The sequence below is a fragment of the Artibeus jamaicensis genome, unplaced genomic scaffold, assembly GCF_021234435.1.
Source record: "Artibeus jamaicensis isolate MK-2021 breed Jamaican fruit bat unplaced genomic scaffold, CSHL_Jam_final contig_525, whole genome shotgun sequence".
Lineage (NCBI taxonomy): Eukaryota > Metazoa > Chordata > Mammalia > Chiroptera > Phyllostomidae > Artibeus > Artibeus jamaicensis.
The window spans coordinates 7,005,358-7,018,627 of NW_026521874.1; the positions used below are offsets into that span (position 1 = coordinate 7,005,358).

The 13,270-nt window shown below is 53.8% G+C and overlaps 1 protein-coding gene across 2 annotated transcripts; it reads right to left on the reverse strand.

Moving 5' to 3' along the window:
* Nucleotides 1–242: 242 nt before the first annotated feature.
* Nucleotides 243–13,245, reverse strand: TBX3 (T-box transcription factor 3). 2 transcript variants are annotated; one of them, XM_037156164.2, is made up of 8 exons: nt 11,582–13,245; nt 9,730–9,997; nt 8,718–8,777; nt 8,303–8,449; nt 6,187–6,263; nt 4,955–5,112; nt 2,839–3,530; nt 243–1,046 (listed from the first exon to the last, which is right to left on the reverse strand). In XM_037156164.2, the coding sequence occupies exons 1-8, from the start codon at nt 11,968–11,970 to the stop codon at nt 585–587; spliced, it is 2,253 nt and encodes a 750-aa protein (XP_037012059.2). In that variant the 5' UTR covers nt 11,971–13,245; the 3' UTR covers nt 243–584. The 2 variants fall into 2 exon arrangements, with proteins under 2 accessions (XP_037012059.2, XP_037012060.2); XM_037156165.2 differs by lacking the exon at nt 8,718–8,777 and having other exon boundaries at nt 11,582–13,242.
* Nucleotides 13,246–13,270: the final 25 nt, after the last annotated feature.

Below are 13,270 nucleotides of genomic sequence, written 5' to 3' on the forward strand. Positions count from 1 at the left end.
AGAGACTAAACAAAGCTGGCAGCGACTCCCCCCCCAAAAAACAATGCTGCTCAGTAATTTATTTTAGAACTGATACGCAAGTCACTATAAAGTTTTTAATCTTCACAAACAGAATCATGTTAGTGTATTCATTTGCCCCCGGTATTTTTTTTAATTTTTATTTGTTTTTGTTTCCACTTGACACGGTGAAAGAAAAATATATATAAATCTGCACTGGGAGAGAAGCCTTTCAACACACGCCCCTCCCGGTGGGCCTGGCTATCTTTTTTTTTTTTCCTTCCCAGGCTCCCAGACCAACCTCGCCTGGGGGATGCTGTGGACAGACTCGTTTCAACTCCCGCCCCCAACGACTCAACGCAACTTAGGTTTCTGAGCCCCCAGAATCCGAGCCAGACCCCGGGTAAATAACCACGCCAAGAAGACAGGGCTTGTTTCTAGCACGTTCCCTCCAGGGGGTCAGCACCCCTCCCCAGACAGGACTGCCCGAAGCAGGGCTAACCAAACTGCACGCCCGTCGTTTATTTTATACCCAACAAAGTGCACTGCAGACGTGACTGGAATGAAGAGACTTCTCTGGGGAGGGTCTACGGGGACGCGCTGCGGGACCTGTCGGGCTTGGCTTCCAAGCCACTGACCAACCGCTGGATGCTCTGCAGTTCGCTGGTGGCCGCCTCTTTCTCGGGGCATAGTTTGGGCGACAAGGACACGGAGCTGGAGGAGAGGGTGGAGGAGCGGCTGTTGAGTTCCGAGCCGGAGTCCACGGCCACCGAGGCCGGGCTGGCGGCCAGGGCCGCGGCTTTGGCGTCCAGGGGCCCCGCGGCCGCCGCCATGGAGGGCAGGGCGGCGCTGAGCAGGCTGCTGCTGTCCGGGACCGGGACCGGGATGGAGTAGGGGCTGTAGCGCAGGCGTGGGCGCATGGTGTTCAGGTTGAGGAACGGGTGGCGGTGCACCGAGCTGGACGCCGCGGCGGAGGAGGCGGCGGCGGCGGCGGCCATGTAGGTGTAGGGGTAAGGGAACAGGCTTCCGAAAGGCGACATGGCCAGGCCCTGAGGGCGGGAGAGAAACGCACGCGGGGAGTCAGCCGAGGTGCGGCTGCCTGGTGACCGGGCAGGGGCCGCGCGGGGCGCAGGGGCCGACCTGGTCTATCCCCTCCAACCACCACCCCGACCACCTCGGAACTTGAGGAAGCCACTCTCCTCTCTGGGCGGGGGTGGGGGGGGCGGCGGGTGGCCGGTGGAGTTGGGGGGGGGTAAGGGAGGACTCTCAGACTTATTTCTCTAGATCCAAAACTTAGCTGTATCACCCTAAGCCGGGGCACTTCACTCCCTGTACCTCGGCTTTCTGATATGCAAAGAGAACAACAGGGAAATATTAAATAATTCATACACTATTGGGAACTCTGTGGACATTAAATGAGCTAATGCCTTCAATATGCTACGTGGGGCGCCTGGCCAAGCGGGCTGTCAGAGACCCTCCCGTCAGGGGCAGCCCCTGCACCTGTTCGAGGGGGCACAGTCAGTACGCCCTGCAGTGGTAGCTGCGTGGGCGCCAGAGGGCACGAATTATGAGACGTAATTATTTCTCATTCTCCAACCCCTCTCGAACCCTTCCACTCCAGCCCTAGAAGTTGCACAAAGATCTCAAGCAGAAGGACATTGTGGTGGGTGGGGTTGCAATAAAGAGAGACAAGTCTCAGAGCCTGACACGCTGGTGTTACAGGCGGAGAAACCGGGGGGGGGGGGGGGGGGGGTGCACTGCATAGGAAGTCAGCCAGCACGTGGCAGAAGCAGAAAGTAAAACCCGGGGACCCAGACCACTTCTCTGTCCCCTGCCCCGAGGTGCCATTTGGCCTTGTGTGCCCACGCAGCCCCTTGCCCACATGTCACCGGCCCACCTATGACTCCGTTCCAGGGGGAGCTAAAGGAGGGGATGGCAGGAACTGAGAAAGGCCAGACACCAACCCTTTTCTCAAGCCCCCAACTCCCCCCTGCCCCCCAGGAAGGCCAGTCCTGCCTCTTGGCTCCGGGAAGGGAGACGAATGTGTTCAGACAAAACAAGGCAAGGGCGTGTGGGAGTCCCCACAGATCCTGTCACTGGTTCAGTGTTTCCCAAGCACTGGAGACTTCTCCCAGGCCACCCCCAGCTGTCTGAACCACACAGACGCTGCCAGGCTGTCCCTCAAGCCTGACATTCCCCACGTGTGCCCAGACCATTAACCCTTTGGGAGACAGGCTAGCCGGCTTGGGGTGGGGGCAGGGGAGAGCTTCCAATTGGGAGAAAAGGCCTCAGCTGCCCTGCAAAGGGTCGGTGGCCCTCCCCTGGCAGGCCTCAGCCTCCCTCTTGTTTAATTCCTGAGGGAGGCCTGGCTGTGAGACCTTTAAGAGACATGTTAGCTCTGAAGCTAAAATCACAGACCCTAGAAAGGACTCTGGAGGGAGCTCCACCCACCTACTAGCTGTGTGACCTTGGATAAGTTACTCAACCTCTCTGGGCCTCGTCTACAGAGCGGAGGTGATACTAGTACCCTGAAGTCAGGATAGACCAGATACCCTGAAGAGTGTTTGGCACAACAGAAGTGCTATGCACAACTGTCATTATTACTACCTACCTATCCACTCTACTATAAACATCCCTTAACGTAAAAAATATTCTAAGATTTGGGATGGGGGGGTGTAAGGTTTTGATGAATCTAGAAGATAAACCCCACGCATAGGAATTACCATTATTCTTTGAAGTTACTGGGGGGGCGGGGGCTGGGTGTCTCCTATCAAAGGGAAGGAAAAGGAGAGGGCCTACCGCAGGGGCTGGAGAGGAGGCAGGAGGAAGGACAATACATACCTGAGAGGCCAGGACGTGCTGCTGGAGGTGGAAGGGCAGAGTGGCCGCAGACGCCCCCGACAGTCCCTGTGCCGCGGCGGCGGAGGCCATGGCTGTGGAGGCCATGGCCGTGGACTCCAGGCCCGAGACGCCAGTGGAGGCCCCGGACACCGTGGCAAGCAGGGGCCCCATGCCGGCTGCCATGCTGGAGAAGGCGCCCCCCATGGCGAACTGGCTGGGGTGCAGGAAGAGCGGGTGCCCATTGAAGAACTGCTGGCCAGCCAGGCCCGGGGCGAAGCCGAGGCCGGGCAGGGGGCCTTGGCCCAGGTGCGCGGTGGCCGCGTCCGTCTGCACCGTGAGCGGCGCGAAGGCTTCCTTGGCCGGCAGAGAGCGCGCCTCCTCGGCCTTGGATGTGGCCGCGCCCTCTCGACCTGGGCTCCGGCGCTCCTCCGCGCCCAGGCCGCGGGTGCTGGACGAGATGGTGGCCGGGCTGTGGCGCGAGTCAGGCGACGCCTTGTCCAGCCGCCCGCTGTCCCGGGGCCGGCCGCCGGGCTCCGCCGCGAAGAGGTGCGCCTTGACCGCGGGGCTGCCCTTGTCGCGGCTTGGCTCCTCCGACGTGGTGGTGGAGATCTTGGCCGCGTCGCAAGCCTCTGGCCCGTGTTCCTCTTTGCTCTCGGCCTCGGCGTCGCTCTCACCCTCGCTGGGACACAGGTCTGCCAAAAGAAAGGAACAAAGGCGAGGTGGAAGGGCTCCAACCCGGGCCAGCAGAAGCCAATTCCCTAGCAGGAATCTTGGCAGGGCCGAGTATTAGCTGGGTACCACCCGGCAAGCCCTTTAACCTCTCTTGTGCCTCAGTTTTCTCATCTGCAAAACGGGAGCAATGATACTTCATAACTTCAGTGGAAAAATTAAATCAGTTAACACTGAATTGAAAAGGATTTAGATAGATTGACCGGAACCCATCCCCCATGGCCACCTCGCCCCAAATCGGTAATCGATTTTACCCCCCCCTTTTTTTTTACAAGCACGGATTGAGCTCCTGCTGTGTCAGGCTATCTTTACTCACCTTTCGATGGCCAATCTACTGTTTAAAAAGGAAAACTAGCTCACACTAAAACTCACGGTGGGAACACCACCTCATTGCCACCTGGGCCTTCCTTCCGTGATGGCGACCTGCGCCTCCCGCAAGTCAGAAGGACCGTTTGAAGGGCACCCTGACAGCCGCACTGGATGGCAGTGACGGCGGTGAAGGCCCTGCCCAGAAGGCACACACTCAGGTGGGCCTGTGTCGCCCTGCCCTGTCCCCGCAGACGGAGACGGGTGCTGGGCAGCCCCCCTCTGCCCCCCAGACCGTCAGATTCTTTTTCCTCCCACCACACCCTCTGTGTGGGTGTCCTACCAGGAAAAAAGAAAAAGGGATCTTATTTTATGTATAAAGCTTCAATGGGTCAAAGAAGACATAAAGGACTTCCATTTTATTAAATGTAAAAAACAGGTTTCTTCCCCTTGCGGGAATGTGTGTGTCTTTCCAAATACATAGTGGGTTTTTTTGCTCTTTAAACACAGGAAACTGACTGGGGATGTGAACCACCTCCTCCTCTCCCAGCCCCCCTGCCCCCCTCCCGGATTGGGATCTCCCTTCTCACAGGCTGTGGCTCTACCACTGGATGTTTCCTTGGTCACCTTCCCTGTCTCCTTACTGTAAGTGGCAGAGAACCCCTGGCCTCCCACAGTGGCTGCCCCCAAAGCCCAACAATTTTACTCTTGAGTTCAAAGATGGCAAAAAGCCAGTAGTGGTTGGGAGACAGTTGGGCAGAGAGGGAGAGAGAGAGAGAGAGGGAGGGAGAGAGAGAGAGAAAGAAGTGCTTCAGGCAAGTTTTCTAAGCTGCCCTGCCAAGAAGACACTGCCTTTCCTGCCAGACTAAGGTTTGAGGGAAGGGGTTCTACGCCCTTCTTATACTAGCTCAGGACGGGGGACACACCTGACCACCCATTGGGAACAGTGGCTCCTCCTTACGGACTTCTAGAAGGGTCTGCAGCTTCTGAAGGGCAAGCTTCCTGGTGCCCACCCCACCCCCAACTCCTTGAGGCCTCCAAGCCCTGGAGTCCCGAAGGCAAGGTACCCAGGCTTACTTACCTTTGAGGTTGGATGTCCCAACGGTGGAGACAGCTGGGGAGGAGGACTGAGCAAAGCAGCTGAAGGCTGCCTGTTCGCTGGAGGACTCATCCGAGGTGCCATTGTCCTTCTTGTGTCTGTCCTCGAACACCCTCATGGACTGCAGGGTGAGCTGTTTTCTGCAGCAGAAGCCCACCCCCAGAGTCAGAGAATAGAACCTACATCCCCCCTGGCCCCCCCGCAACCCTGTGTGTCTCCCACGGTTCCAGGAGCACACACACCCCTCTCCCGCCTGCGCCCGCAGACTACACAATTGCGAAACATTCTAACTGGGCTGAAGACTGGCACCAGGGTGCTGGAAAGGAGAAAGCTTCGGTTGCATTTATTCAAGATCGGGGTTTCATTCGGGAAAGGGCAGGGGCTTGGGCTGTGAAGTTTTGTTGCAAAGCAGAAAACAAGAGGGGAGGTTGGAGCTGGCCAGAGGCTGTAGGACAGCCAGCCTGACTGAGGGAGGGGCACCGGGGGCCCAACGTGGGCCACAAAACAGCCCACTGCAAACCACCCCTGATTGCCGAAATGGGGAGGAAGCGGTTATTTCATGGTGCACTTCTCTGTGATCGGTTCACCAACACATTCATTGGAGGGGGAAAAATCTATTTAGATGTTAGCGATTATTTTTTTCATGCCTGCCCCCCTCTGGGAATAGGTGAAAAGTCTGGGTTGATTTGCTGGATTTCAGAAATTCTTTGAAAGCGGTGGGGGGAGGGATATGTTCCTTCCTATACTATCCAGCTGTCTGCTTGGTGCAAAATGACCCATGTGCCCAGGGAGGAGGGGCCACAGAGTTCTCCAGGGGCCTCAGCTCCGTCTGGTGGTATTTGCAAGACGAGACTGCAAAAATTCCAAAGCATTTTGTGAATGGCTTACTTCCTTCCTGGGACCTGCCTAGGAGGTAACTTCAATTAATGCGGAATTAATAAGCACCTGTATGTAATTGATTATCCCCGATGCTTTTCTTCCCGAGAGAACCATGGTGTGGCCTAGTGACTTTCCTCTAAGGGGACACAGAGGTGGACGCATAAAAGAAACACTGCCCCTGAAATCAGCAAGCACGTGGCAGAGGAGAGTCAACGAGCCCCCCTCTCCTCCCCTCCTCAATATAAGTGCCTGCATCCCACCTCCCAGTGGAGACCTGGGGCCTGGCAAAGTGGTTTTTCTTAAATTAATCAGAGAAATAACCATCTCAAGCTCACCTTTTTTCTCTCCTGCCATTTCCAGTGTCCCGGAATCCTTTCGCAAAAGGGTTGTTGTCTATTTTTAACTGAGTTATCTAGAAGGAGGACACACAAGCAAGAAAGACAGACACATTGGCATCCTTCTCTAGAATGTTCTGGGAGTGTCTCCCCCCACTTAGCAGTTGACTAGAAATCTGACTACCAACAGGAGACGTCACGGGGACGTGCCAGGGCACAAAGAAAGGGGGAGGAGGTGACAGCAGAAGTTTGGGGCCCCTCAGGGGGGCCCTGAGGTAAAAACCCAAGGAGACTGGGCCCCGGCCTTCACCTCCCATCGAAGCCAAACCAGGATTCCCGATGAAATGACCCCGCCTGGGACATGCCTCGTTCTTTTCTCTGGGCAGCCGGCAGCTCGGGCTTACATATGGAAAAGTCAGGACTGTCAAAAGGGACAACCTGGGGGCCTTAAAAGTATGCTTTCGGTTTGCATTTTTTTAATACTGTGCAATTAATCATGAAATACATTGTGGTACATTTCACTTCCCCTGACCCCAAACACAACACATAAACGAACACACAAACACACGCCAACCTTTCTCTGCGAATCTGATCATTTATGGGGTTTTTGACATCCCTGTGCTGGAGTGGGTTTCATTTATTTACTTATTATTAATTAATTAATTTATTTGTTTGGCTGGGTGAGGTGGGTGCTCGAGGATTTGTAGTCTTGACCAATTACAGCCGTGGAAGGACCGCATGACCATCGAAAACATTTGCATGTTTCTGCCACCACCATTAGGTAAAGGAGGCCTATGGCCGCACAGTCCAATCAAAAATCCTACAATGTATTATTTCAGCAACAACTTAAAAGATTCATGGGGTTCCAGGGTGAGAGGGAGCATGTGTTCCACAGGCTGAGGGGAACTGCTGTACTAGTACATCATCTTTCAAATCCCCTCCCTTTGGGGGCGGGTGGGAAATAATATCACAGAGGTCCCTACGAGGAAGAAAAGGCCCCCCCCCCAGCCGGATTCTTGTTCTTGGAATAAACCCCAGTGCGCTAGACTTGCAGGGAACGGGGGTCACAATGCCTTGTCTCCAGGCCTAGGAAACATACCTGAGACACCCCCATGCCCCAGCCACAGAGGACCCACCTATAGGGACAGTGAATTCAACACGAAGAGTGTTGTCCTGTCACTGGCAGTCACTGAGGTCTGGGGTTCCGAAGTTAAAGCACAGGGGTCCTCCGTTGCCAGCCCCTACCCCATCACTGCCTGCTAATGCTCATAGCCAAGCTGGTGACTTGGTGAATCAGCAGCAACCGTCACTGTGTGTCTCTGGGCTACGTGTCCATGACCTTCAGGCCACCATAACTTTACATACCAGGTGCTGCCTGCTGTTCCATTTGGGGACACTCCTAATCCCCCGCCTCAGGCCCAAGGGAGAGGGGGGAAAAAAAAAACAACTTCAAATGAAGTGGTGACTTCAGTCACCTCCTCTCAGAAGCCTCAGACAACTCAATTAGCATGACCCTGTGATCAGAGTAGGTTTTTCCAACCACACACACACACACCATAAAAAACACAACAGCATAAAAGGTAATAAAAACCAGACCAGCTAGCTACTCGCGATTCTGGCGAAGGGAGAGAAGCTGATCCCCACCGGGATTCTCCTCCCAGGATCTCCCGTGGCTTTTGCCTTAAATTGTTAGCTGGTTCCTCTTGGAACCTGATTTCTGGATCCTTCTTGCTAAAGGGGAAGAGAGTAAACCTTGACAGGACCGGGAGAAAGCCCCGAGGTCAGGGTGGGGGCAGGGCGGGCCGCCTCTGAGATAGTGGTTATTACAGGAGCTTTTCTCCCTGGCAAAGTTACTTTGCTGCTTTTTCGCTCAGCATTGAAATCCCAGCTGGCCAAGTTCTTTTTCTTTCTTTCTCTCTCTCTTTTTCCTTCTGCCTCTGCAATGTGCCAGCACCTCTTTTCCCCAAAGCTCGGCTGACGGTCAAATCACAGAAGAAAACTCAAGACCACCCCCCCAACACCAATCCCAGTTCTCTTGTGACTTTCTCACCCTCGTGTAAAGCAGCTTAAAGGACAAGAGACATTAAGGAAGGGGGAGGGGAACGTCTTTGATCACCTTATCATTCTGGTAGGCTGTCACGGCGATGAATTCAGTTTCAGGGAACAAGTATGTCCGAAATGTACTATATGGAAGTTTCAGGATGTCATTGGCTCTCACGATATGAAATCGGGGCTGGTATTTGTGCATGGAGTTCAGTATAGTCTGCAGAGGCAGGGGGAGGAGAGACACACAGGAAAAAGGGACTGAGCGGGAGGAACAGGATCTTGTGAGCCCTGCAAGGCTGACAGCTACCTCACCACGGGAGGGTACCGCGCCTGCACCAAGCCCACCTCCAGACAGCACCTCTCTGGGTACTTCGTCATTCCACCAACGGTATCGTCCGCAGAATCCAACATGGCTCGACCATTTCCAAAGGGTGCCCCCCGCCCTCACCAGCTCAGGTTCCTTGGAACCTTGAACCCTAGCCTACCTGAGTACCAAAACTATAATTCCCCTGCCACGCTGCGTGATCGCTTGGGAAGGCCAAAGTCTTAAAAGATAGAAAAAAACATGCATTTTAATTTACAAAATGATCCAGTCCTTAAAGCGTCCACTAATTGACGAGCCCAATCCACTTAAAGCCCCGAAAGGCTGAACTCTAGAGAGGAATATTTATGCCTTAATCAAATCAAGGACTTCAAATGCAATTCCTGCCCGTTGAAGAAATCTCTGCGCCCTTCGCCTCTTCCTGGGCCTAATCTTTCTGCTTATTCCTCGCTTATCACTGTTTATTTTATTGAAATGTTGGGGAGGGTAGGGGTTGGGGGCAAAAGGTCCTTTGCTAGACTTTTACAAGCAATCTAAGTCTCCCGAAAGTTTCTAAATATGCTTCCCCCTGAGTATATATACACATATCTATGCATTCCCAACACACACCATTTTTACACCGCAGATCTGTCTTGTTTCTAGTGAAGCCGACTTTCGCCTGAGCCTGATTTTTTGCGTAAAAGAAAAAAAAAACCAAACATGTTTCCCAAAATGGAATCACACCCTTTAATCAAATGTAGTGGAGGCTTTAAACCTTAACACTCTCCCGAGAAATACCACGGCTGATTTCAAGAGAGAAGACTATCGTAAAACCTGGATGAACACATCATTTGAAAATTGAGTTTGGAGCCTTCACGATGGGTTTTGAACTTCACTGTCAGGTCGGGCATTTTCCAAGACCCAGAACGGGCCCAGAACAGGAGCCCGGTCGGTACCTTTCTTTTAGAAAGGCCAGGCCTCCCGTTCTCGGAAGAGAACCTCCCCCCCCCCCCCCACTCCATGACTCTGACTCCCTTTTCCCTGTGGCTGATCACACAAATTCCTTAAGTTGGCCACCGGAAAAGAAGAGAGAAGCTTGAGCAGAAAACTCACGATTTTACAAGGCATGCAGAGAGCAGGGCCCTAACTAGAGTGAAGACAGAGAATATTTGACTGAAAGGAGCGGTGGAACTTACAAATCCATGCTTGTCCGAAATGTTGTTGGTGAGTTTCAGTTTGTGGAAAGTGACAACCTTGGACATCCACTGCTCCCCGGTGGCCGGGCTGTCGGGGTGAATATACATTCTCTTTGGCATTTCAGGGTCAGCCTTACCCGCCACCATCCACCGAGAATTGTGAAATTTATATCGACAGTCATCGGCAGCTATAATGTCCATCAACAAAATATATTTGGCTTTTTTATCCAGCCCGGAACATCTCACTTTAAATGGGGGAAACATTCGCCTGCAATAAGAGAGAAGGGAAAAGAAATAAAAAAATAACAAGTCACCTAGAATCTTGGGTTTGATATTCTGTTTGGCCTAAAAAAACTTAAATCGAATGTAAAATGTATGGATGAACATATTGGGTTCAGAGGACAGAGGCTGGGCGCAAAATTGTTTTCTCCCACGCACAAGTATTAAATAGACTACATTTCTTTTCAAATGCCCCAAGATTCAAAACAAGGGAATTCTAGCCCTGCATTTCTCTACAGCATCTCCTAATGTCTTTACATATTTTTCTGTCTGTTGTGACTTTGTAGATTGCCCTCTTCCTAGGGAAACTCTTGCTCATGTCTTTTCCTGGGGGTGTGTAGCTCTAAACGGCTTTGGGGTAGGATTTTTAAAGTGCGGTCAGTTAAAGCTAGAATTTTTTTTCCACCACCCGTCGATGAGAAAATGTTTAACTCATCAAGGAAATGAACGTCGAGTTTATTCTGAAGCAATCCCGCTGCTGGCGAAAAATGAAACTGGGCTTCGGTGCGCTCTCAAAACGCACTTGGTAGTGAGGAGTGCACTCCCAGGCCGGAGCACCCGTGTGCCGGGAGCCGCTTACCACAGTCCCCGGTCCCTAACTGCGAGACCGGGCCACCAGATCTGGTTGTTCCCAGCACTGCTGGCTTGCTATGCTCTCGACCTCAAGGAAGCACTGTGCTGTGTTTCCTGGGTCTGAGGAATTTTATGCCCAACTTTGGCCTCATGCAGCTTGAAAAGACACAAAGCTGAAGGCATCAAGAGCGGAGTTTTAGTTTTATTCTTTCAACTTTATGCCTTGAAAGACTTCGATGCCATTAACAAACAAACAAACAAACAAAAGAATCCATGATTTTATGTGACAGGCAGATTTTGGCCAGGCCAAGGACCTCTCTGGTTGATAGTATTTACACATAAAACAGAAGCATGTGTCTAGGTCTCCCCACGGGTTTCTTGGGTCTGCAAACATAATCTTAATTCTCCCCAGATCGCACCCTGAACTCTCCCTTGGATTAGGGACACGGGAAGCGGTCTGGACAAACAAACCCAGCTGCCCTTCGGATTCTCCCCTGACCCTGGCAGCCCAGGGCCCAGGCCCCCTGCAGAACCCCAGGCTAGCCTGGAGGACAGAAAGGGCCAGGGGAGCTGATGCCAGGCCTCCTGTTATCACACAAAAGAAAGGGACTTTAAGTTTTTGCCCCTGAGCACGAAATGAAACAGACAAAAACACAACAGCAACCAAACCGTAAGCCTGTCTTCCACAGGTCTGAGCAGCGAAACTCCCTGCATGGGGGGTGGTGTCCTTTCTCGCTGCAAAGAGGGCTGAACTGCTGAGAAAATTCCATCTATCCAGGCTGCAGACTTCGCCAGGAAAACCCCCGCCTGCAGACACCCAGGTAAGCTGAAATTTCCTCCCATGGGGGCAGCAGGCCCGGGAGCCTCCGCACAGTTCCAGGGGAACGAAAGTTTTCTTGGAAGCCAAAATGTCCTGACAGACAGACTGTCTGGGAGGAGAGAGAGAAAGGGAGGGAAAACCCTCCCAGAGTTTGGGGAATGGGGCCCTCTGCTCGCTTACCTTCCGGATTTGGTAATGACCATCTCGGTGCCCCGCTTGTGGAACTGATCCCAAAGTTCTTTGGCCTCGAGGTGCACCTTCGGGTCATCCTCCACCTCTTCTTCGGGCTCCATGGTCTTCAGAGGCCTCAGATGTGCCTGGGGCCCCAGAGACGAGAAAGGGATACCGGTTTCGGCCGCCCCCACCAATTGATCCATGATCGGCTTGGCCAGGGCGCCCGGCAGCGAGAGCGCCGCCGCGCCGTTGGGAGGCAGAGTCAGCGCGGGGAAGAAAGGCGGCTGGTGACCCAGAACCGCGCTCATGGCGAAGTCCGGCGCCCGGTGAGGTAGGAACGGGTGGTAGGCCATGCTCGTCCCAGGAATGACCGGATCTCTCATGGAGAGGTTCATCCACTCCAGGCGGGGCGCTGGGCTCCAGCCGGGGACAAGTCCGCAGCTGCTGTTTTGTTTTGTTTTTGTCTTTTAACAGCAGCGCATAGTTTAAAAAAAAAAAGCAAAAAGAGGGGAAAAAAGAAAGAAAAAAATCACAACGACAGCACCTCAAAGGGAGAGGGAGTGAGTGTCTTTTGGGGGGAACGCCGCTTTTAAAGAGGACAATTGGGAGACATAGCCGCTGGGGTGACTGTCCTTGTGCCTTGCGTTTTTAAAAAGCCGCTCCTGCAAGTCGGTTTCAGAGGCGACGGGAGCGAGCAGGCTTTCGACTCGCGCCCGAGCCCTGCCGCTCTGCTCGAAATGGACACTCCGGCCCTGGGTCCCAGGGACCGCGCCCCAGCCCCTAGTTCTTTGTTGCAACTGCAAACGGTTCTCTTAGGAGACTTTTTACCTTTTCTTCTCCTTCTTCTTCCCCCGCCCCCCTATCTCTCTTCCTCTCCCTCTTTCTCGCAGGAGGCGCCTGCCGTTGCGCTGGACTCGGCTGGAACCGCCGGCGAGAGGGCAGAAAAAGTCTCTCTCCTTTAAAAAAAAAAAAAAAAATCTCTGATTTAAGCCCTCTTCGGGCAGCGCTATCACAACTTGCACTGCACGCTGGCTTCCGTTCGCCGCCGCCTCCTGCCTCCGCTCCGAGCCTCCGGAGGGTGTCTGGGTTCCAGTCCGAGTCCGGCCGTGCTCTTCTCTCGCGCCTGTCGTCTTCCGTGTCCTAAAACGTGAGCAAATTCGCTTCCTAAATCTGCGTCCAGACGCGCAGGGCAGGGAGGATGGAGGGGGGGAAATGGGAAAGGAGGGAGAGAGAGAAAGAGAGAGACGGAGCAGGAGAGGGAGCGCGCGGAGAGGGAGGGAGCGAGCCAGCCAGCCGGAGCTGCTCGCCACCCTCCTCCGCCTCTAGAATTCCCCGGGCGTCTGCTCGGCGGCTCTAGAAGGTCGGGCTCTGCTCTGGGCTGCGGGGAGCCGGGGGCCTCTTGATTGGCTCTTTGACGCTTTCGGACCAATTGTGTTGCTGCATAGGCGTGGTTTTCACAGGTCGAGTGCTGGGGGGAATAGAGCCGAGTTATAAAAAGAAGGTGTCGGAAACTGTAACGTCGCAGCGCCGCATCGGTACTACTGCCTGTCCTGTGAATATGTCAACATGATCAGAGGGAGGGCGGGCGCCACCGAGGAGCGCGCGCACTGAGTCGCCTCTAGGTGGCTTATCGAGAGATCGCCACAGCCCTAGAGCTCGCTCGCTTGCTCTTGCTCAGCCCAAGTCTGAAATGCC

Bases quoted from the DNA above. Each gene is read 5' to 3' on its own strand.
- TBX3 (XM_037156164.2), bottom strand. From the start codon at position 11,970: ATGAACCTCTCCATGAGAGATCCGGTCATTCCTGGGACGAGCATGGCC. The intron at 9,998-11,581 runs GTAAGCGAGCAG...CTCTTATTGCAG, and splicing joins GTCATTACCAAATCCGGAAG to GCGAATGTTTCCCCCATTTA. The intron at 1,047-2,838 runs GTATGTATTGTC...TCCCGCCCTCAG, and splicing joins AGCACGTCCTGGCCTCTCAG to GGCCTGGCCATGTCGCCTTT.